This window comes from Panulirus ornatus, chromosome 38 (assembly GCF_036320965.1).
Source record: "Panulirus ornatus isolate Po-2019 chromosome 38, ASM3632096v1, whole genome shotgun sequence".
NCBI classification, from domain to species: Eukaryota; Metazoa; Arthropoda; class Malacostraca; order Decapoda; family Palinuridae; genus Panulirus; species Panulirus ornatus.
Genome location: NC_092261.1, coordinates 2,536,094 through 2,558,212, shown reverse-complemented (window position 1 = coordinate 2,558,212; position 22,119 = coordinate 2,536,094). Strand labels below are relative to the sequence as shown.

The window sequence follows — 22,119 nt, the reverse complement described above, 5'->3', positions numbered from 1 at the left end:
TCTACAATATCTCAAGCCCACTTTATGCCTTAAAATACATAGTAATCATTGAAACTAACTTTACATCACCTTTACGCACGTGACCCCAGCTACACTGGAAGCATTCACTTTGCAAACGGCATATCTAACTGTTCCGGTTTAAACGTGTACATGGTCAATTTATGACAGCAATGTCAAACACTGAATACACACATGCGTCAGGTTAAAGCTCCAGCTCTGCACTGTGTAAACATAAACTCGGTCTCGGTTATTTTGTTATTGTACAACGTGTGACAAGCGGCCGCACTCAGACAGGTATCACTACTCTCAGGTCTATTAATGTTCAAACTGTATGACAATGAACTTGTGGAGGCCGAACGCAAGTTCATAGTTATGCAACTTTAAATTTTACCAAATATACGCAGTGAATTTTACCTGAATCTGGACTTTTGAAACTAATCATTTAACGACGCTAAGTTGACCAGGAGGCGGCGACAAGTTGTAGCCAGGCGAGCCACCATCATAGGCAGGTGGGAGCAGGACATGCCATCATGGCCTGACTCCTACATTCTCACGTCAGGTGGGTCCCTCCCGCACCCTACTCACCCTCTATGACACACATTCACAAAACGGTAACATGTGGAAACCTGATCTACCCGAACATCAGCATGTCACGTTAAACCTTCACACATATTTACATCTTTTTTCCCTCTCAGCTACAGGCGCCTAGTCCCTCCATGACCCAAATTGCTGCATATATGGACGCAACAACTGAACTGTGAGAAGAACAATGGCTTTTAACGGACTTTTGCACCTGATGCTAATCGCGTACCAGGATGAAGGTTGAGCCGAGTCGCCCGCCGGGGTACCGCAGAAGCGGGGCGAGGCTCCGCCGTCCACAACGTCATGATGTTTGGTTATTTCACCGGTTGACTTGAGCAGTCAGTTCATGGTGGACCTACACTCGAAAGTACACACACACACACACACACACACACACACACACACACACATATATATATATATATATATATATATATATATATATATATATATATATATATATATATATATATACTGTGTGTGTGAGCGTGTGTTTCTTAATGCCTTACGGATGTTGACGTTCATGCGTGAGAGCATTTGACCTGAATACAACGCAACTTCCTGAACATTACTTCCCAGTTGTAAATTGTACACTGCATATGGGGCGAAAGATTATGAAATAGTAATCAAATATTTCTCTTTTTAGCTAAATATCACTTTCATGAGCTAAGATCACACACACACACACACATACACACACACACACACGTGCCTCTGCGGTGTAGTGGTTAGCCTTACTAACCGTGAGTTAGTACGGGCCAGCCTGGGGCCGGACCCGCATGGGTTCGAATCCTGGACGTATCAGTCGGCCAATACTCAACCCAGGTATTCATCCTCCCCCTTGGAGGTCATCGATAAATGGGTACCTGCCGCAGTCTTCGTTGTATATCAACCGACTGTTATATTTCTTGTATCTCCCCTGATGTGATTATTACACGAAAGTGCACTTGGGAACTTATCGTTTCATTTCCCCATGGCTCATAGGTATATGTGTGTGTGTGTGTGTGTGTGTGTGTGTGTGTGTGTGTGTGTGTGGCTAAGATCGTCATTAATAAAATGTCTTCAATATTTCGAAGGCAAAACCTTTCTCTGATACCTAAATGTTTGTGCAACAGTTAATTAGGACAAATACTATGGCATACAACTGAGCCAACGATAAACAAACAGGGAATATGTTAGGTTTGACTTTTTCTTTACTCAAACTGGTCAAGTTTGTCTCGTCTATGTTTGAGAAGACTGGCTACCGTACAGCCTTGTGTATAACAGACAAATCTATCATGCAAGTGACTCAGTGCCCTCTACAGGTGTGGTTGTTTAAAGTTACTCGGGAAAACGTACAGAAATAGCGATAGAACATGAATTCAGAGTCTAAACACTGATATGGAAGTTTGATTACTAAAATTTCCTACAATAAAAAAAAAGTCGGAAACGTTCTTCTTCCTAGGGATGCCGTAGTAAAACAGTTTCACAGCAAACAGCCAATCAGAGCCCTGGAATGCGCCACACCCGCCGTCGTAGCAGAGATGAAAGTCAAGGTCATAACAATAATAGAGGCTGTCAAGTACGCTACTACACAGCGGACGCCGGCCGACCATACGTATACAACATTCGACTTCAACTCCTGATACACAACAACCTCTAATTAGTTTGTGGAGGTAGTAATGTCTGTCATTAATACATTACATACTATAGAAAACGGTAAAATTTTCGACTTTGAGGAGTAGCACGAACTCTTCCCAAAACGCTACTTTCCTTACTCAACGTGCTCAGTTCACACACGCAACAGAACATAGTCCATCACTCCTATTTTCTCCTTTTTTCTTTCGAAATTAATAGGAAATCCTCATCATCAGTCAAAATACACATCAGAATTACCAAAATGAATCATTTTCGTGTAGACATGACATCAGATTCAGATTTCCACAGCTTATTCCCGAGAGAAAAGGGACCTATCATCCATATACTGTACTCATTTCTAACAGCTTTGGATTTCATCACAAATTCTGCAAGCTTAATGCAATGATCATGGACCAAGAATCGTTAACTTGTTTAGTATCGTATCCGTGTGAGATGGTTAGCATTTCCCGAGATGCCAAGTGGTCTGATCTGACAAGGGTATGCAAGAGTTTCATACAGTATCCAATAAAAGACAACAGTTTTCATCAAATGCAAAACTATCTCAATTAATATATATATATATATATATATATATATATATATATATATATATATATATATATATATATATATATGCCTAAGAATGAATGCCTAAGAAGACTAACTAGTACCTGATTTGGACAAAAAAAAAAAAAAGCATCCTTTATTGTCATCAAACATGTATAGAAAAATCAACTAATTCCTGGTTGCCCTTGAAAAACCCTGGTTACCCAACTGACTTCCCAGCCTCCAACCCCTTTCATTTTACCGAGGAATTTCTTGGTTTCACCGGGTCATTTCGTACTCTTCTGCAGTTGAATATCATAAAACAAAATGACAGACGAAGCTAGTATAACTTGCTCAATTCATCGGCGTCTCCTCCATTATTTACACAATTCCTTCAAAGGCACTGCTAGATACAAATGGTAATATTGCAATGCAAACACCTATTCTCTTTCCAATACTCCCTTTGAAATCTGAAACCTGAATACTGACGAAAATAATATCAAATTATTTCTTCAATGTACAAGTCTGCACTTACTGACATGCTGTCTTTAGTTTCAATAGGGTTTCCAGCAGCACGGTAACCGTTTCCCGAAAATAAATAAGATTCATAGTAAAACTACGGGGGAAATAAGAAAAAAAAAGAGAGCAAATCTAAATTACGCTGAAGTCGAGTCAATGGGAGAGTTTTTCTACACAGATCATGTGAAATGGCGGTCTCCAGTTAGTACAATAATTGAAGTCATGCAAGTTTCGTAAGTTTTCCAAAATGTAATGAGAAATATCGGGGCACGGCGATTCTAACATTATTGAGGAGACATATCACTGATTCCCTTATAGTTGACGGAATTTAATGCGACGTATTTCTCACGTATCTGAGTTCTTCAACTAATTCTCCAAAAACTAATGTATTACTTGCTATTATTTCTATGTGCTGAAATCATTGCGTCCCTTCCGAGTTATCCAAATGCGCGTCCATGAACTGCAAATCTAACTCGATGTCGTGTCAGAAATTTTTACATCAACAAAACAGTTTGATCACCTTACCATAACTCTGCGGTGTTCGGTCCCAGTGTTTGGGTCGTCCTTTCTCCCTTTTTGACTAGGTTAAGTACCTCATCATTATGTTCAGTTGTTTAATACTAACACTCAAGATAACACCGTTGTTAGCATGTCGTCCAAAACTGACAACCAGGACTAAGAACACTGCGAATTCGACAGGAAACTTCCTCTATCTTACATGTTTCCTTCAGTGACACTCTCTTCAGTCAAACCAAGATCTCTTATAACCCCCTAGCATTAGCTAACTCGAAACCACATAAAGGTTTTATAGCTTTAAATAGTATCTAAAGTCTTAAATTCATATGATGAATATCTACCTACACATGAAATTGCAGATGTTTACATTAACGATAAGATTTAATATAGATTCTTTGTTCACAAAGTTTACATAAATATCATACAACAGGAATATTATTGTCGTTTGGAAGGTTTTTAATACAGGTGGATCGAGCTATTCCTATGAGACCGAGAAGGATTCTTTCTTGATGAATTAACCTGCTGTTTCAAGAACTGTTAAGTGCAATTATAGTTCAAAGTAAACGTGAAACATAAAGATTTGTTAATGTACAAGAGTTAACATTCATAACTACTCGGTAAAAGTACTTAATATATAGTGAAGCTATAGAACTTTTTCGTCTTGTTTTACTGTCGTTTACTCCATAGCTTAAGTAGTATATATAAATATATATATATATATATATATATATATATATATATATATATATATATATATATATATATATACTCAGACTACATAAATTCATGCGCCATTTGTAATGCAAATGATGCATCTACGCCTAACGGATTTAATACTCATTCAAAGGATGTAGCTACGGTACCATGACCAACGATAATTTTGGATAAACTAACACAAATTAACCAGAACGTTAATGTTCCACTCTGCAGTTGTTTTCTTCTTTGTTAATCTAAAAAACGAAAAGTAAATGAACTTTGTACTTTGTTTAAACCACTAGACTTTGCAGCAAACTTTGTCAAGGAAATCTTTGTTTCTACAAGTCATTATCTGATCAAATCATAATGCTGGATAAAAATTAGTCTGAATTTATTTATAATGATGACTTGTACAATTTGTTACAAAAGCATTTTTGGACAGTAATACTAGTCTCGGTTCTCATTGCTGAACACGGGTGCACGTACACAGCCGTTAAGATGAAAGTGAGTTTCTATAATATCTTGAGATCACAAAGTTCCCAAATATATTTTCTACGCCTTAGGTCCTTTCTTTAGATACAATGAGCCATAAAAAGCGGATTCTGACCAATGATGAATTTAGTTGTAAAGCCAAACTTCCTCTATAAGGAAACTAAATTGAAACTAATGTGGAGCCGCTGAAAAGCCGGTATCATAGTTATCCACTTTATTATTGCTAACCTTGTACCAACAAACCTTAACCGTAATGATAAAGTTCACATAGAAAACATTCCCGCCTCTTTGCTTTACTCAGTAACTTTCACTCCTCTCAACCTTTCAACGCTTTTTTGGGTCGAGTAGAGTGTTCAGATGAAAGCCCTGAGTCAAATATGAGGCGAACGTACACAAAAGCCACTGAGAATCCTATAATCAATTGCAAAACCAAGCAAAAACTTTGTACTCTTAGAACATTTTTGTTTTCTTACATGTAAGACTTACAGGCAGGTGCTCTCATGCCAAATTATGACCTTTAGGCCTTACAATATGGAAACGCATAATGAATATTCGACTCGGGCAATCAGGTGAGGAATGAACAAGTCATTTAATATGCCACCTTTATTGAGTTCGGGCCTAGCTGGCCTGACGCATGCAACAAGGCGGAAGAGGTGCATCACCTAACCCTAAGTCAGGCACTTGCAGTTGACTCATGCACTTCTTGATCCTGGGTAAATGTGGATAACCCACAGCATAACTTCTTGAGTCCAAACATAAAATAACCCCACAAGGTTCACAAACCCGGGAACACGCATCTGGCCTAAGTAAAGATGGTAACCCGGGAACATTGTGGGGCTACAGAAACATAATGCTGACCCAACATACAAATGTACAGCCAGGGTACATGTTGGTGACCCTTGCTGGTTGATAACCGCAGCAGTACATGATGGTCCAAGAAATACGTAACTTGACTCCAGGCAAGGTCGATCCTAGATACATATATAATCAACCCCAGATACTTTAGTTTGCCCTTTGGAGGGTATAAGTACTACTAAGTACACACACATTGCACTTACGAGAAACAAGCCACAGTGTGTTATAGTGTAACACTGATACAACTGGTAGGATTTCATAATGTTATCAAAAATAGTTATATATAAGAAATGAATAATCCAACTTTAGTTTCGCTTGGTGGAAGCGATTACAAAAAAAGAATGGTGTAAGAATTGTATACATACTGTACATTCTACAAATGCCTTTCTTCATTAATAATGAAAATGATAATAATAATAATAATAATAATAATAATAATAATAATAATAATAATAATAGATTGCTTGTGAGTGAGCTATGCCTATACAGGTGCTCCTGGGTCAGTGGTGGAGGTACAGATGACGTAGCTAAATACCTCGTACTATTTATATTTGTACTAATGTATCACAAGCGAATATATGCAATAGGCTACAAAACATTTAGCAAATGTATCATCCATTATCGTACAATACAAAACCTGGCCAGACTTATGAAACTGTCTAATCAAACACGTCCCATTGGATGTGACCATGTTTTGTGGCCTTTGCCACGCACACACACACACACACACACACACACACACACACACAAACACACATACACACGTTCTAAAACCTTCGTCAAACTGGATATCAACTTTTTCATGCATATTTTGGTGACGTGGTCAGACGGTGATAAATTCACTGTGGCGTAGGACACAACAGCCGATGTAGAGCTGAGGTCCAGGTTTTAGTTAGCTTGGTCGAGCGGCGACAGCCTGCCTGACAAATTGCTGGGGAAGGCAAGGGAGGGTGAGGAAGGAGCAGGAACCATCAGAAGGAACTTAGACAAGATTTGACAAATGTCGCGAAGGAAGAGCGCCATCAACATGTATGTACCTACACTAGTGTGTGGCACAGGCGAGAATGGTGCCATTACCAGGAACATCAAAAAGGATTTAGCAATCAGCAGAAAGGCAGATATCATAAGGAAGTCCCTAAGTGGTAGTGAAGGCCTATCTAACAAATTAATGTGGGCGCTGAGCAAACGCCATTCACAACAGCAGAACAGCCGGTACAGACGTTGCAGGAGCAGTAAGTTCCCAGCCCACATTTGCCTTCCTTCCACCAGTGTCCACCGCACCTCTCTCCTGGACCCTGAAAGGAAAAAAAAAAAATATTCACACTGACACAGACGAACTAGGATTAAGTAAACTGTCTGCCATTAAAAACTTGATAGCTAAGATATCTTAATATTATGATGACGTCTGAGAATTCGCCTTTCTCCAGTACCTACAAGACTGTTACAGCATTACCTGAGTTACAAAAAAAAGCAAGTTGTAACTCGTTCCTTGCTTTTGTTAATCATATGAGCCGTAACTTCACGCCATGTATTCTCCAATTCTCTTTCGAAAATAATATTGTATTTTTCCTCTTTTGCCTTGTTTACCCAGCTCACCTACGTTGGATGATGGTCTCCACTACGTCCTCCTAATTCTAATCTACATCACATAACACAGCGTTATCACATAACATGTGAAAATCAATAAGCTAATATCCTAAATGAGTAACGGCAGGATTTCACATCAAATGTCTGGTTCTTCTTAACTCTATGATGTCTGATGCCTCAACTTTATTCTAACGTAATTTTTTAAGGACCTAATTTCAGAACCACAAGAGAATAATATAATCTATCGTCAGAGACAACAATGTAAGATAAGAGTAGCTCATATTTCAACAATGGTAGCCTAGTCCGCTTTTGTTCATTTTCACGATGAGGATAACGTTCAAATACTACAACTTTACCATTCATTCCAGTTCAGGTTAGAAAAAAGTCGTTAAATTCACAATCTCAAAACTTGATCGTCCTTGTCTATTTAGTTTAGATTGAGTTAGGTTGGCACAAAAGTAGGTCCAGGCCTACATCCTTTACAATACAATGGTCTAGTAAACTGTATAAGCTTTTGATTACCTATACGATGCGTAACTTGGTAAGGTAGTATACATCAAGCCTATGTAACACGTAAAGCAGTAGAATACATCTCAGTAGACTCGTTAAAACATTCGAAAAGCTTCGTTAGTAACATACGACCTCGACAATACATTCGTAAACGCAAAGGCGATTTTCGTTTGATTAACTTTAGTGATGTCAGGTTAACCCGTTAAATTTTAAGAATTACATTAAAGATATAGCATATATCTGGGTTGTTCTAGCTTTGGGGTAAAGCAAAAATGATTATACTGCTTGAGTAAACACTTGTTTAAGTAATATATCTTACACATTATTTTTAACATGAAATTATACCGATGTTGTCATAGCACAAATTTACCCCAACATTTGAGGAAGTAATTGTACTCTGAAGACAATCAAATTCTTCAATACATCTCTGTTCCTTGTCTGCCTTAACATACAATCACATAAAGTAATTCCAAGATTAAGTTATCAGCGGATGTTAGGTGCTGTTGTGAGGCCATCTGGCACCTCCAACATGAGTTACAGACTCACATGCGCCTACAATATAGAAACAAATTCTTAATTCGTCTATTAGAGAGGACTGCAGTATACTACATCACCCTCTAGTGCTCACAGTAGATAATGGTGACCAAGTGGCGAGCGCTCACCTTAGCACAGACTCCATTGCGGCACCAGTCCTTCACTTCGCCGTACGTGCAGTCGCTTGGCGCAGGCTGGTCGTGCTCTTTGCAGCGAGGGGCTGCTGTCGCTACCCTGCGAAACATAAAATGTAAAATAACGATATAATCTGCCTAAGAAAAATACTGAAATACAATGATCGTATTACATCTAACATGTCGCACTTAAGTGAAGTTCTAGCAAAAACGTCATTATCTACATAAACTATTCAATCATTCAATTATCTTACTTAATAATTACGGTTAAGATAAAAAAAAATAGAATTCGATGCTAAGATACAACTGTAAATTATTTCATAAAGCAATAAAAACTGACAGGAAGCCTCGAAATTAGAGTCGAGAAACAAAGCACAGTTACCAAGCACTATGTACTAAGAAAAGGAAGAGGAAAGCCGGACAATATGTCATGATCAGTAGGTGAGCAGTGGTACATCAGAAGACGTGAGCAGTTGTGAGGCAGGAAGTATAGAGAGATTAAGCTACCGCCATCCACGGGTGTTGCCAGCCACTTACTGGATAAGAAGAGCAAGGCAGCAGGAAGCGACGAAGAAGGTGATGGCTGTTCTTGTAGTTCTCATCTTGCTGATGTTGGAAATAAATCAGTTACTGCTGCTCACCTGATAAAACAGAAAAACAATGTTAAATCTAATTTCCTTTTTGGGTTTCACTATCAAAATTTACACACACACACACACACACACACACACACACACACACATATATATATATATATATATATATATATATATATATATATATATATATATATATATATATATATATATGTTCCTATGAATCCACGGGGAACTTATCGTGTTTCATTTTTCCCCGTGGACTCATAGGAATATCTTGATCACGCGCAAAATTGTGATCCTTTCCAATATATATATATATATATATATATATATATATATATATATATATATATATATATATATATATATGAGTGTGTGTGTGTATATATAATGTCTTTGCTACTATGGGTGTATGTAGACACACCCCACTATAAACCAGACACCCATTTATCGACCAGTCCCGAGTGGAGGATGAACATCTGGGTTGGGTGTGGGAATCCAGGAATCCAGCTCATACGAATTTGACTTAATGTGAGCCCAGGTCAGTAACGCTAAGTACTACAACATGAAAGCCACTATCTGAGTATAAGCAGTACCTTCCAACAAGTAACTTGAGATTTTACCAAAAAGCTGGGTTAGCGCTGTATACCGCACACCGCAGGAATACACAGCAACGACGAAAGTGTGTGCTGCATTATCAAGCGTTGTATAAAGTTTCTATAACCAATATTTCACTTTTCCTGTTACCGTATATATATATATATATATATATATATATATATATATATATATATATATATATATATATATATATATATGTTAATAAAACTGGTTTGCTTAGTCATGTCATTTGTGTCAATAATAAGGTAAAGACATGATTCGATCATTACACTTTTCCCCACAAGTTACAAGATATCCGGAGTTTGATGCAACGTGTATGAATATATATATATATATATATATATATATATATATATATATATATATATATATATATATATATATATATATATAGTAGCAATCATCTATCTTCAACGGCAGCATGGATTCCCAGCTGAACTATCACAAGTTTACAAACGGAACGAAATGGCACACTTAAGAGCCTAGTCGGTACGGGTTTCGGTATGAACTGCACACACTATCAAACCTGTTTAATCCGTTTGCAACTACAACCTGCCAGTAAATTTGACAATGTATTCATAAAACGATACGATGAAGTCTGGTTTAATTTCTAAATCTTGCTAACAAGATCTTGCTTATAAAACTTCAACATAAGTCATGTTAACAGTAGCTCACGACCATGAACACCCGGCAGTTACACTAGTATTACTGCCTTACTACAATCGTGTTAATTGAGGTTGAACCTAAAATATACTGATTTATGCTCTAATATTTCTATAATATTTTCTCAGTTGTTATATGATGACATGGAATAAAGATGACTTCTTAGCTCTAAGAAAAACAAATAAGCCTCTTCGAATGAAGGCACGAAAGTTAAAGCATTTACTGTGGACACAAGTGTAACTCTTTAAGGTCTCCTTCATAAGAACGAAGCAAAGTCTAACAATGATGTGACTAAATGTCAGCACAGAGACACTGGATTCATGTTTTGAGACAAGTTCGCCTAACTTAAGAACGCAGAAATCGTAGAAACATAAAGAAAAAATATTTCAAAACATGTCTGAACAAGTATACATAAAGTCTGAATAAATTCTGAAATAACTTCCTTAAATCCGACTTACTTGTGAAGTAGAACCGATAATAGTGGTCAAGTGGAAGCCGCGGGCGATGGCGCAATTAGTGGTTGTTTAGAGATGGTCTTATACAAACCACGCAAGAAACGGTCCTTCCCCACACGCTCGCGCAACCATAGGCGCCTTACTGACGTTCTAGAGGACTCCCCACCCGCCTTATATACGGCGTGTCCACGTGGGCAGCGGCTGATCACGGCCCTTAGCGACCATATCCCTTGCTGGCACTCTATGGAACGTTCTTTACCCGGGTGCCATTGGCTGCCACTCTAGTGTCCCTGCGCCCCTTAATTCAGGGGCAAGGTCAGGAGGGCCCCCAGTGACAGCCGGCCTGCCCGTTGCGAGTGGCGATGAACCTCGACAAATGGCATCTTGTAGTGCTGTCCCGTGTGGCCTGTTGTGGTTGTTAAAGGTACCTTTCTCTAGCCTGTTGTGAGATAGCCTCACCTACCTACAGTCCTCATGATACCATCACCTCGTGAGAGACGCTACCATGTTGGCTTCCCCTCTGACCATACACACTGGTCAAGGACACCGGCTCTACCACTTGATCTTTGAAGGAATTAACGAAGAATTGTTTACTGGTCCAAACTTTACAGTTTACCTTTCTCCGGTTCATCACTTACACCGTACTGACTGTTTCTTCAATAATTTCCATGCCTCAAATACCATATTACAGAAGTATTTCACATTCATTTTTATTTCTTACTTCGTCTCTTGCTCTGAAAGTTGTGATTATGCCTACTTTACTGCCCTATTGTGACGTGGACAAATATATGCATATAATCTCTCTCTCTCTCTCTCTCTCTCTCTGGAGGTTAGGTTAGCCTCCTTACTTGTAACACATCATGATGATGATCACAGTGTGGCCTCTAGGAAAGATGTGTCTCCTTAATACCCGCCAAACATGACACACTAAGCTCGAAGCATTACGACCAAGAGATGATAAATGATAATGGCAATAATTATACATAATTCATGCGTTAACTTCATTTGCTCTTTGCATACTTACTACGGACTAGATGACATTTACGAATGAGTAATTGATTGGAAAGTGACAACTCAAATTATAACTTTTAACTCAAAATTAAAAAGGAGTCACAAAGTACTTTTTCCAAACGTGTGCTTCTAATATTTGTGGCACTGATCTTGACACGAGGGAAATAGAGAGAGAGAGAGAGAGAGAGAGAGAGAGAGAGAGAGAGAGAGAGAGAGAGAGAGAGAGAGAGAGAGAGAGAGAGAGAGAGAGAGAGAGAGAGAGAGAGACTTTTCTGCATAGTTCTAATTTCGTTCTCTGACTTGCCATCCTACATTGTTGGGCTGGTGTTGTGACTTGGCCACCCACACATCGGGCTGGTGTTGTGACTTGGCCACCCACACATCGGGCTGGTGTTGTGACTTGGCCACCCACACATCGGGCTGGTGTTGTGACTTGGCCACCCACACATCGGGCTGGTGTTGTGACTTGGCCACCCACTCAAATGGCCGAAAAAGCGTGATAGTGAACGGCAGTTTGATATTTTTTTCTTTCATAGATATAATAAGTCCAATACCAGACTGCCTGAACGGGCCTTACAACACTCTCGGTGAGGCTGTATCATCATCACAAACAGCACCAGCACAGTATCGTTAAGGAACTTCTCACTGCAAATGAGTCCATCATTACAATGTATTCCTGAAGCTGCAGGAGCCTTATCATGGGAGTCCTGGGGTTGAAAAGTGGATCCTTTGTAGGAACAATAAAATCATGCTGCCATGGTACACAAATCATGCTCCGATGTTACACATCTCTTATCTATTATTGACCACAATCAAATCATAGGTTTCGTATTTCTCGTATACCAACAGATGATAATATTATTGTAGCATCCTTATGAACCTTGTGCAATATTTCATTCCATTATTAATGACCAACAACCAATCCCCACACTGTGGTTCAATGTTCGTCAACAGTAACGAGATGTCTGCCCTCCTCGCATGGCATCACTAAGCTTCCTGCCTCCTTGCTCAACCCTTCATATGTTGGTTCAAATCCTTTACTGGAGACAGGAAAACAACTTTTCTGAATTCATTTTAAAAGCTCACAAGAATGACAGACGAAAATCACATTTCACCATTTCGTAAACCTTACCCTCATCTTTAGGAGAAGAGAACGGTTTATAATCTTTACAATGTCATGTGGCTTCATCGCATGGATGGCGAGTGATTTATATATATATATATATATATATATATATATATATATATATATATATATATATATATATATATATATATATATTATACTTCGTCGCTGTCTCCCGCGTTCGCGAGGTAGCGCAAGGAAACAGACGAAAGAATGGCCCAACCCACCCACATACACATGTATATACATAAACGCCCACACACGCACATATACATACCTATACATTTCAACGTATACATACATATACCTACAGACTTATACATATATACACACGTACATATTCATATTTGCTGCCTTCATCCATTCTCGTCGCCACCCCTGGGGACAGGGGAGAACGAATACTTCCCACGCATTTCTCGCGTGTCGTAGAAGGCAAATAAAGGGGACGTGAGCGGGGGGATAGCAACCCTCCCCTCCTTGTATCTTAACTTTCTAAAAGGGAAAACACAAACACACACACACACACACACACATATGTATATATATATATATATATATATATATATATATATATATATATATATATATATATATATATATATATATATATATATATATATATGTGTGTATGTATGTATGTATGTATGTATGTATATGCGCGTGTTTGTGTTCATTTAGTTGCCCATGTTGTCTCAGCTACAGCAAAATGCTAGCAGTTCCATCGGTTGGAGAGTTAGCTGTAGATTGATCAGGGTCGAGTAAAAGGTGGGAATATCTGGAGAGGAACCAGGACCCAAGTGTGCTCCTAACATCTGTAGAAAGTCAACCAAATAAGGCACACAGACGACGTTGAGGTCGGTTATAGAGATGAACATTTCAGTTGGTATCAAACTATGATCCAGCGCAGGAAGAATTCCACGCAATCTTTCAGAAGTAAGTGTTTGCCTTTTTCCGAGTCCGTGATGTTGCTGTATGTTACTATGGGAACGAAATGATCTGAATTATCTAACTCATTCTTCCTCGGGCGAAAGCAAATGTTCGTTCATAAAGCAGGGACATCGTCGAGCTGCAGTTGAAATGGATCATCAAAATCTCTTGACTGAACGCTTGAGGGTCAACGACGACGTGCCAACCATGAATGTATTGGTTTAACTCGTTCCTCACACATCGTTAGTAATGCTACTCCTGAACCATCCGGGACATCCAGAGCAAAATGAAAATACACGACCTTCTCATCTTTTCTCATGCTAGGACTGCTCTACTGAACGCTTAGTAAACATTTCTTTTGTCTATAATAAGAACGAAAATATTCAAGACGTTCTAAGGAATACTCTATTTTTTTTTTTTTTCAACACGACTGCTCTTAATTCTTCAATTTTCGTCCTGGTAACCCCAATCTGGTCGTCTGTGAATATCCTCGAATGCTTCATCTTGGTAACCTTCTCGGAAGACTTCCAGTTTCTTACAAGTGTCATAATAACACATCAGCAGAGGCTATCTATGCGACCCTATCGGAATTGTATCAAGCCGTTTTGATCAGGTTAGGTTTGGCTGTCTCATGATATACTAAAGGTATTGAGAAAAATACTTTTCCTTAACGTCACCATACCGGAAAAGGTAATGTGCTGATAAGTCTAGGCTAGGTCAGGTCGAACTAGGTCCATTAAGGTCTTACGGTACCGTAACATCTTGAAAGTTTCCCTACTACTACTAACCACTTTCATACAAAATTGATAACTGTCTGTGCCAATCAGGTGTAGAGTGAAAAAGTCATGTTATATGCCACCTTTATTGAGTTCTGGCCCAGTTGGGCGGTCACATGCAACAAGGCGGGAGAGGCGCTTCAGGTACAAGGCTCTTGGAATCGGGACTCAACTACCTGATCCCAAGTGACCACAGGCACTTGCAGTTGACCCAGTATGATTCTTGCTCCTGGGTAATTGTGGGTAGCCTCAAGCAAGTGATGACCTCAGGTACATGGGCTTGGCCCAATTCATAAGTTCTTGAGTTCTTGAGTCAACCTACATATGATTAAGTTCATGACCCCGGGGGACACGTAACTGGCCCAGGTGAAGATGGTGATCCTAGGTACAACTGATGACTCCAGGAATATAAAGTTGACTCCACGTACAGTTGTACAGCCTGAGTACATGTTGATGACCCTCACTAGATGATAATCGCAGTACAGGATGATCAAAGGTACATGCAACTGACCCCAGGCAAGGTCCATCCTGGATACATATTACTAATCCCAGGTACATTAGTCTGCCCTTTGGTGGACATACTACGACTAAGTACATATATGTTTCAAGTAATTGCACTTGTATCACTTACAGGCTACTAAGTGTTACAGATGATTCTATAATTATGGATTATACGACTGGTACAAAAAGAATGCTTTCAAAAATGCTTAGTTATCAAAAATAGTTATATATTACAACACATTATTAAAGTTAAGTGTGACAGTTTTCACTTGGTCGGAGAGTGCGAAAACAAAGTAATCTAGAATTTCTAGTTCTACCACATATCTACTGAAAGACAATTTTTCTTTTGATACTTGGAAGGCTATAGTGCAGCATTACCATCTGACGACGAGGAAGACGTAAGTATTGTCAGATTATATATACTTATGATAGTTTCTCGCATGATAAAATCATTAATAATAATAATAATAATAATAATAATAATAATAATAATAATAATAAGTCCATCGGCCAGAGATTGCTAGTGAGCTAGAGCGTCCTCCCGGGCACAGTGCTGGAGGTACAGAGTACAGAGGATTTGGCTAAATACCTCCTACTAAAAGTATTTGTACTTATTTATCACAAGCGTATTTATGCAATAGGCTACAATATATTTAGCAAACGTAAGACCCTGTATCATACAGCACAAAATCTGGCCCAGGTTAATTTTGTTGGTGTAGCCAAACATGTCCGATGGACGTTGCTGAAATGTCTTACAACGTGGCGGCCAGAAATATGCTAGCCCGTCCACGCTGCCAGGCATATGCCACAGACGTAGTCAGACGAAGAGGAGAAATCCACCGTAGCGGAGGACGCCAAGTCACGATACTTGATCTTGAATAAAGGCCGAGGCTTTTGCTAGTTCCGTCGAGCAGCTAGATTCTGGTTGACAAGTTCCTGACGAAGGTAGTTGCAAGACGAAGGAAGAGCAGGCGTCACCAGCATGGACCTAGGCAAGATAATAGCAGCTGGCACACAGAAAAGGCGTGCGTCATCAACACGTACCTAGGCAAGATGGTCCCAGTTAGCAGCAGAGGCGTCATCATCAGGTACCTCAACTAGATGTTAGCGGCCGACAGAAATGGCCAGAGTCATATGGAGGTACGTGAGTGGTAGTGAAGGCCTGCCTAACAATTGAATATTGGGGGTGAACATTTGCCAGCTTTGACACTAGAACAGCCAGTACAGATGCCGCAGGAGCAGGAGGTTCCTAGCCCACACTTACCTTCCTCCCACCAGACTCCGCCGCATCTCTCTCCTGGACCCTGCAACAAAGAAGGAGCTACATTAATTTACAAACAATCGTAAGCTAACAAACACTGGGTAAACAATCTATCTGGTGTGAAAACATTTGTTGGAGTCGCTTGGTTCACCAGCATCACTTCCCAGAAACTCATTTTCACGACTAAGTGTCACACTAGGCTAGGGACAGTTGTAAACAATACGTAAAGCACACAAGTCATGACTTCCAATTACATTCATAATTTAATGTTATTCTCATGAAGTATTTTTTCATAAACAGTATTAAGTGGTCCGCCAACATCAACTTCCAGTATGTCGGGTAAGTCTGGAAGTTCGAGGAGCGAGTGCTTACCTTGGCGCAAACTTCATTGCGGCACCAGTCAGTCGCCACGCCGAACGTGCAGTCGCTTGGCGCAGGCTGGTCGCGCTCTTTGCAGGTTGGGGCTGCAGTCGCTTCCCTGACGAAAATAATAATAATGCTAATGATAAGAATAACGCCTTGCAAGCGTGTCCAAAACATGGTTAACAATGAAATACAAGAACTATCAAGTTTGTTAATTACTATACGTATCAAAAACCATATAAATGGTTACTGAGCAATGTCATACAAAACATTGATTCTTACAGGTGGCAAACCTGTTTTCGATAAACTGGTAAAATTTTGAAATATGATCTCGATCAAAATTATATAACACAATTATAACTTTTTTTAATGAACGTAACAATACTAAGTATCATGGCGTTCATATAATTCTAAACTCAGAGATCAAAGAAGGTAAATGGTGTATGTCTTGATACAAGTGATATTGTGATAGATAATTATGCTGGAAGTGGATACACTGGCGAATACTCATGCTGAAGTGGACAGCGTACTGAATAATTATGAAGTACGCGGATACTGTGGTGGACAAATGATGTTGAGGAAGGCAGATTTCACGATGGATGCCAATGTTACATAATGTTATTGATGGATGATGAAAGTTGAAATTGATAGTTTTGATAGAAAAAAAAGCGGACTGTACACGTAATGGAAGTGGTTAGTGTTAATGGATGTGCAATGGGCAGCCTCAGGAATGGAAAATAGTACGGTAAACAATGATCATGAAAAAGAGAAAAGCTTACGTGGATAATGCTATGGGAGGTGGATAAGGAGGCGGATCATGAAGGTGATAATGTGGAAGTCTTGATAAATGAAATGGATGATAAGGTGAGTATTAGTGATGAAGGTGGATTAAGAGTTAGCTAGTGTTGATGAGGTATATGGATGACGATATGGTGACATGCTTGAGCCAGGGGAGAAAGTGTGTTAAAAGGTGGTGGCGAGTGTCGCGGGTGGTGGGGAGGGAGGGAGATGAGCATGAGCGATGTTGTGCGAGTTGTCTGGTTACATGTACACCATTATTACTGCGAGATGGCCGGTGAGACGGCCTGTGGTGTAGTTGGAGACGAACTTATGTTACTGATGAATGGTGAGCTGAAACTGCATGTAAGTAAATATGTACTTCATATCTTCGGAAAAGGAAAGTGAATAATGTCCACTAAAGAAAACGAAACTAAATTTCAAAATCCTCATTAATAACGATCGGGCAGAGAATGTTCCCATGCAGTAACAAACAGTGAGTGATATCATCCAGGACTAAGATGCAGCAGTAAGAATGACTCGCTAAACAATAAAAGGTTAAGACCTAGAGTCGTCAAGCTTTACATGATAGGTGTGGTAATGCAGTTGCTAAGTAGTTAAGAGAGACGTATCAAATAAGCTTCATGAGTCATAATGAGTTACCAAGCAGTAAATAACAAGGGACGTAGCACAAATACCCAAGCAGTCAATAACAAGAGAAGGAAGAGGAATGCCGGTCAGTAAGTCTATGTCATGATCAGTAGGTGAGCAGTGGTACATCAGAAGACGTGAGCAGTTGTGAGGCAGGAAGTATAGAGAGATTAAGCTACCGCCATCCACGGGTGTTGCCAGCCACTTACTGGATAAGAAGAGCAAGGCAGCAGGAAGCGACGAAGAAGGTGATGGCTGTTCTTGTAGTTCTCATCTTGCTGACGTTGGCTATCGATAAGAAAGGAAATAATTCTCTCATTTCCATTTATTCTGAACAAATATAACACTAAAACTGCATATCACCAATGTACATTTATATATATATTTTTCATACATGCATGTCATTTCCCGCGTGAACGAAGTAGCGTCAAGAACAGATGACTGAGCCTTAAGAAACTTCCTCACGTTGCTTCTTGCTCTGTTCCTTCTTGCTCTGTTCCTTCTTGTGGAGAGTAATACAAGAGGGAGGGATTTTCAGCCAACGTTCCCACCCCTCTTAGTCGCTATCGACAGGCACAAAATGCGCGGGCAATATTATTTTTTCCCTATCCCCAGATTATATATATATATATATATATATATATATATATATATATATATATATATATATATATATATATATATATATATATATATATTATATATAGCGTGTCTATATATATGATTTTGGGAAAGTAAACTGCTACTTAGCTGGTGAGACGGGATTCGTTAGTTACTTGGGCCTATAGCCCACCACCCTTCGTAAAATCTTCTTGTGTTGTAAGGTAAGTTAAGGAGCACGTACTCCCTCACACTAACACTGAGTGAAGAATCGCCAGGACAAGCCTAAGCTCGCTCTCGTGTGAGGGACAGCCTGTTCTCGGCTGTGTCATTATAATCTGGTAACGGATGCACGTACGTTCTTGAGGCTCCGTCATTATCGCTGCTCGGCTCGTGTGTCTGAGCGTGAAGGAGATTTTTGATGAATGTGCGTACTGTTGTACACGGGGTTCCGTTATGGCGTGACAAGGTTGGTTGTTTGCGATCTGTGCCTACGAACTGCTTGAGTCGTTATGGACGTCAAAGGCAAATTATGACCTCCATCCGAAAAAACAAATTAATGTCCTCAGATATTAAAAGTAACGGTTAAGTGCACAAACATCCCAACAATTTTGCATGGCCTGGGTTGATTAGGTGTTGGGACTCGAAGCCTGTCTACTACCAGGATCATTAAGGCCGTTAACAATAACATTCATCCAACGACAATGAAATGTATGAACACCTTCAAGTGTTTATCATGTATGAACACCTTCAAGTGTTTATCATTTGATTCTAAGAACACATAAATGTGGACCTTCGCCTGCTGAACACGTAAATTGCCCTCCTGCCACATGAACTCCACAACTGTCCCGATACGGAACTGCTACCTTTAAAGGCGACGTTTAACCTTAATGCTAATCTATAACTCGATCTGTAAAGTACCATTTACATATATATGAAAAAATTATATATAAACCTTACGTTGTACCTTTCGTTGTCGTGTTTAGTGTCATACACAGAGGTGGAACTATATTACTGGTTTTAAGTTCATAGAATGTTAATTATACATAAATAATGGGAAAATTTCAGATACTTCATAGGAACTCGACTGAAATTCTTCTGGTTTAAATAATTGGGTGATGTGACAATGTGGAGAAAATTTTGGAATGAAGTGATTTAGTAACTTCCAGTATGGGGACAAAATCCATTTCTTTCCTATTTGATGAATGGGTTCAACCAACCGGAAAACGTGCGAATTACCAAGAAACTTATCCCGGGTCAGGAATTAATAAGTTTAGATAGAGTGTGACATAATGCTGACTTACTTGTGAAGTAGGTCTGGTTTTAGTGTTGTGGAAACTTGAGTCTTGTGGTTGGAGGTGCGGGCGGTGAGGGCAGTTAGTGGTTGTTTAGAGATGGTCTAATGCAAACCACGGTGGGAGAAGCCCTTCCAACACGCTCGCACAACCACAAGCGCCTTACTGAGGTTCAGGTGGAGCTCCGACTATATTATATACAGCGTGTCCACGTGGACAGCGGCTGATCACGCCTTAGCGACCATGCCCGTCGCTGGCACTCTCTGGAACGTTTTCCTGTGGGGTGCCATTGGCTGCCACTCTGCTGTACCGGGCATCTCTTACTTCAGGGGCAAGGTCAGTGGGAGGGGCAGGCCCAGCCAGCCTCGCCACCCCCACTCTCATTACCATCTGTGTATTATGGAATATTTTACTCTCGTGTTGCCCCGTCTCTTAACCTTGTGTATACACACAAACATCTCGTATATACCACGTCTTAACCTACTGTTTACAAATATACACACCCCCAGCTTACGCCAGGTACCCATTCATCGAGCAGCTTCGCCAAAGGGATGGATGTACAGCTGGATTAGCTGTGAGACAGCTGACACGTCCGGGACGCGAACCTGTTTCATGGGTGGGTTCCACTGCTAACCACCGTACTATGGGGGTTCTTCACTTGAACATCTTGTGGTGCTGTCCCGTGTGGCTGGTCGGGTTGTTAAAGGTACTTTCTCTAGTGTGTTGTGAGGTGGCCTCTCCTACCTACAGTCCCCATGACATCAACACCTCCTGGTCCAAACAATACCAGCCCGCGGTCCTTCTACGACACGCACGGAAATACCTCAATATACGTGTGACTGGGATCAAACTCACGTACGTTCGAGTCCTGGTCGCGGCAGCCGGTCCACAGTCCAGGCAGCTGTTCATCGCTAAAATGGGTTCCTTGCATAGGCTAGTGTGTGTGTGTGTGTGTGTGTGTGTGTGTGTGTGTGTGTGTGTGTGTGCAAAATCAATTTCTTATTAGAAGTCTCAAACGACGTTGTGTCGACATAACTAATATGTAGAGAAAAACTATTATTATCATTATTATCATTATTAATATAATCATTATTATCATCGTTATTATTATCATTATTATCATTATCATTATCATTGTTATTATCATTATTATTATTTCGCAAATGATGATGATGATGATGATGATGATGATGATGATGTGCTACAGAAAATAACAATAAGAAAATATAGAAATATAAGTTCCGTGATGATAATCACTGTACTTGACACCTAACAAGTGGGAGACTTAAAAAAAAAAAAAGGCGTGGATTGCTGTCTGTACTCAATGACGTCAAACCTCACCATAACTAACCCAGTGACAAGAACCCAATCACGACCAACCACTTTCGACCTTCCCCAATAGGACCAACCCCACTCACGAGAGAAACCAACCGTTGGCCAACCCACCTGCAACCAACCCCTATAACCACCTCATCCCTAACCAACCCCGTGTTGATCAACCGAGACATGAACAGACCCAGTAATGGCTAACCTACCCACTACCACACAGCAACTACTTATCCGTCGATAACGACCTTAGGATGTGTCGTCGTGAGCCTGGACACCAACACTAAGGGGGTGTGACACTGGGACAACCCCCCCCCCCCCTCGTCTGAACATAAACAAGACGTGTAGCAAGTCTGCCGCAGGTTGGTGGATGATTACCAGTTCTCTGGGACTACTGGTCTTGGGAGGAACGCCGCATGTCGTAACCAACTTCTCTGACAACAGTACGTGTGGTCCGAATGCTTCTGGGTGAGAAACATCTCCAACCTTTCTGGTCACAATGATAGTCATCTACAACCTTCTGGTCAATGTGACAGTGATCTACAACCTTCTGGTCAATGTGACAGTGATCTACAACCT

The 22,119-nt window shown here is 40.0% G+C and overlaps 2 protein-coding genes across 2 annotated transcripts; both read right to left on the bottom strand.

Annotated features, from left to right (window-relative positions):
- Positions 1-5,556: 5,556 nt before the first annotated feature.
- Positions 5,557-11,077, bottom strand: LOC139760794 (uncharacterized). The gene is made up of 4 exons (XM_071684398.1): positions 10,930-11,077; positions 9,126-9,229; positions 8,583-8,688; positions 5,557-7,118 (listed from the first exon to the last, which is right to left on the bottom strand). Exons 2-4 carry the CDS (start codon positions 9,188-9,190, stop codon positions 6,981-6,983), a joined length of 309 nt encoding a protein of 102 aa, XP_071540499.1. The 5' UTR covers positions 9,191-9,229; positions 10,930-11,077; the 3' UTR covers positions 5,557-6,980.
- Positions 11,078-14,838: 3,761 nt separating this feature from the next.
- LOC139760793 (uncharacterized) lies at positions 14,839-20,386 on the bottom strand. The gene is made up of 4 exons (XM_071684397.1): positions 20,224-20,386; positions 18,529-18,607; positions 16,901-17,006; positions 14,839-16,571 (listed from the first exon to the last, which is right to left on the bottom strand). Exons 2-4 carry the CDS (start codon positions 18,591-18,593, stop codon positions 16,434-16,436), a joined length of 309 nt encoding a protein of 102 aa, XP_071540498.1. The 5' UTR covers positions 18,594-18,607; positions 20,224-20,386; the 3' UTR covers positions 14,839-16,433.
- Positions 20,387-22,119: the final 1,733 nt, after the last annotated feature.

Bases quoted from the DNA above. Each gene is read 5' to 3' on its own strand.
- LOC139760794 (XM_071684398.1), bottom strand. From the start codon at position 9,190: ATGAGAACTACAAGAACAGCCATCACCTTCTTCGTCGCTTCCTGCTGC. The intron at 8,689-9,125 runs GTAAGTGGCTGG...TATGTTTCGCAG, and splicing joins TGCCTTGCTCTTCTTATCCA to GGTAGCGACAGCAGCCCCTC. The intron at 7,119-8,582 runs GTGAGCGCTCGC...TTTTCCTTTCAG, and splicing joins GCAATGGAGTCTGTGCTAAG to GGTCCAGGAGAGAGGTGCGG.
- LOC139760793 (XM_071684397.1), bottom strand. From the start codon at position 18,593: ATGAGAACTACAAGAACAGCCATCACCTTCTTCGTCGCTTCCTGCTGC. The intron at 17,007-18,528 runs GTAAGTGGCTGG...TATTTTCGTCAG, and splicing joins TGCCTTGCTCTTCTTATCCA to GGAAGCGACTGCAGCCCCAA. The intron at 16,572-16,900 runs GTAAGCACTCGC...TCTTTGTTGCAG, and splicing joins GCAATGAAGTTTGCGCCAAG to GGTCCAGGAGAGAGATGCGG.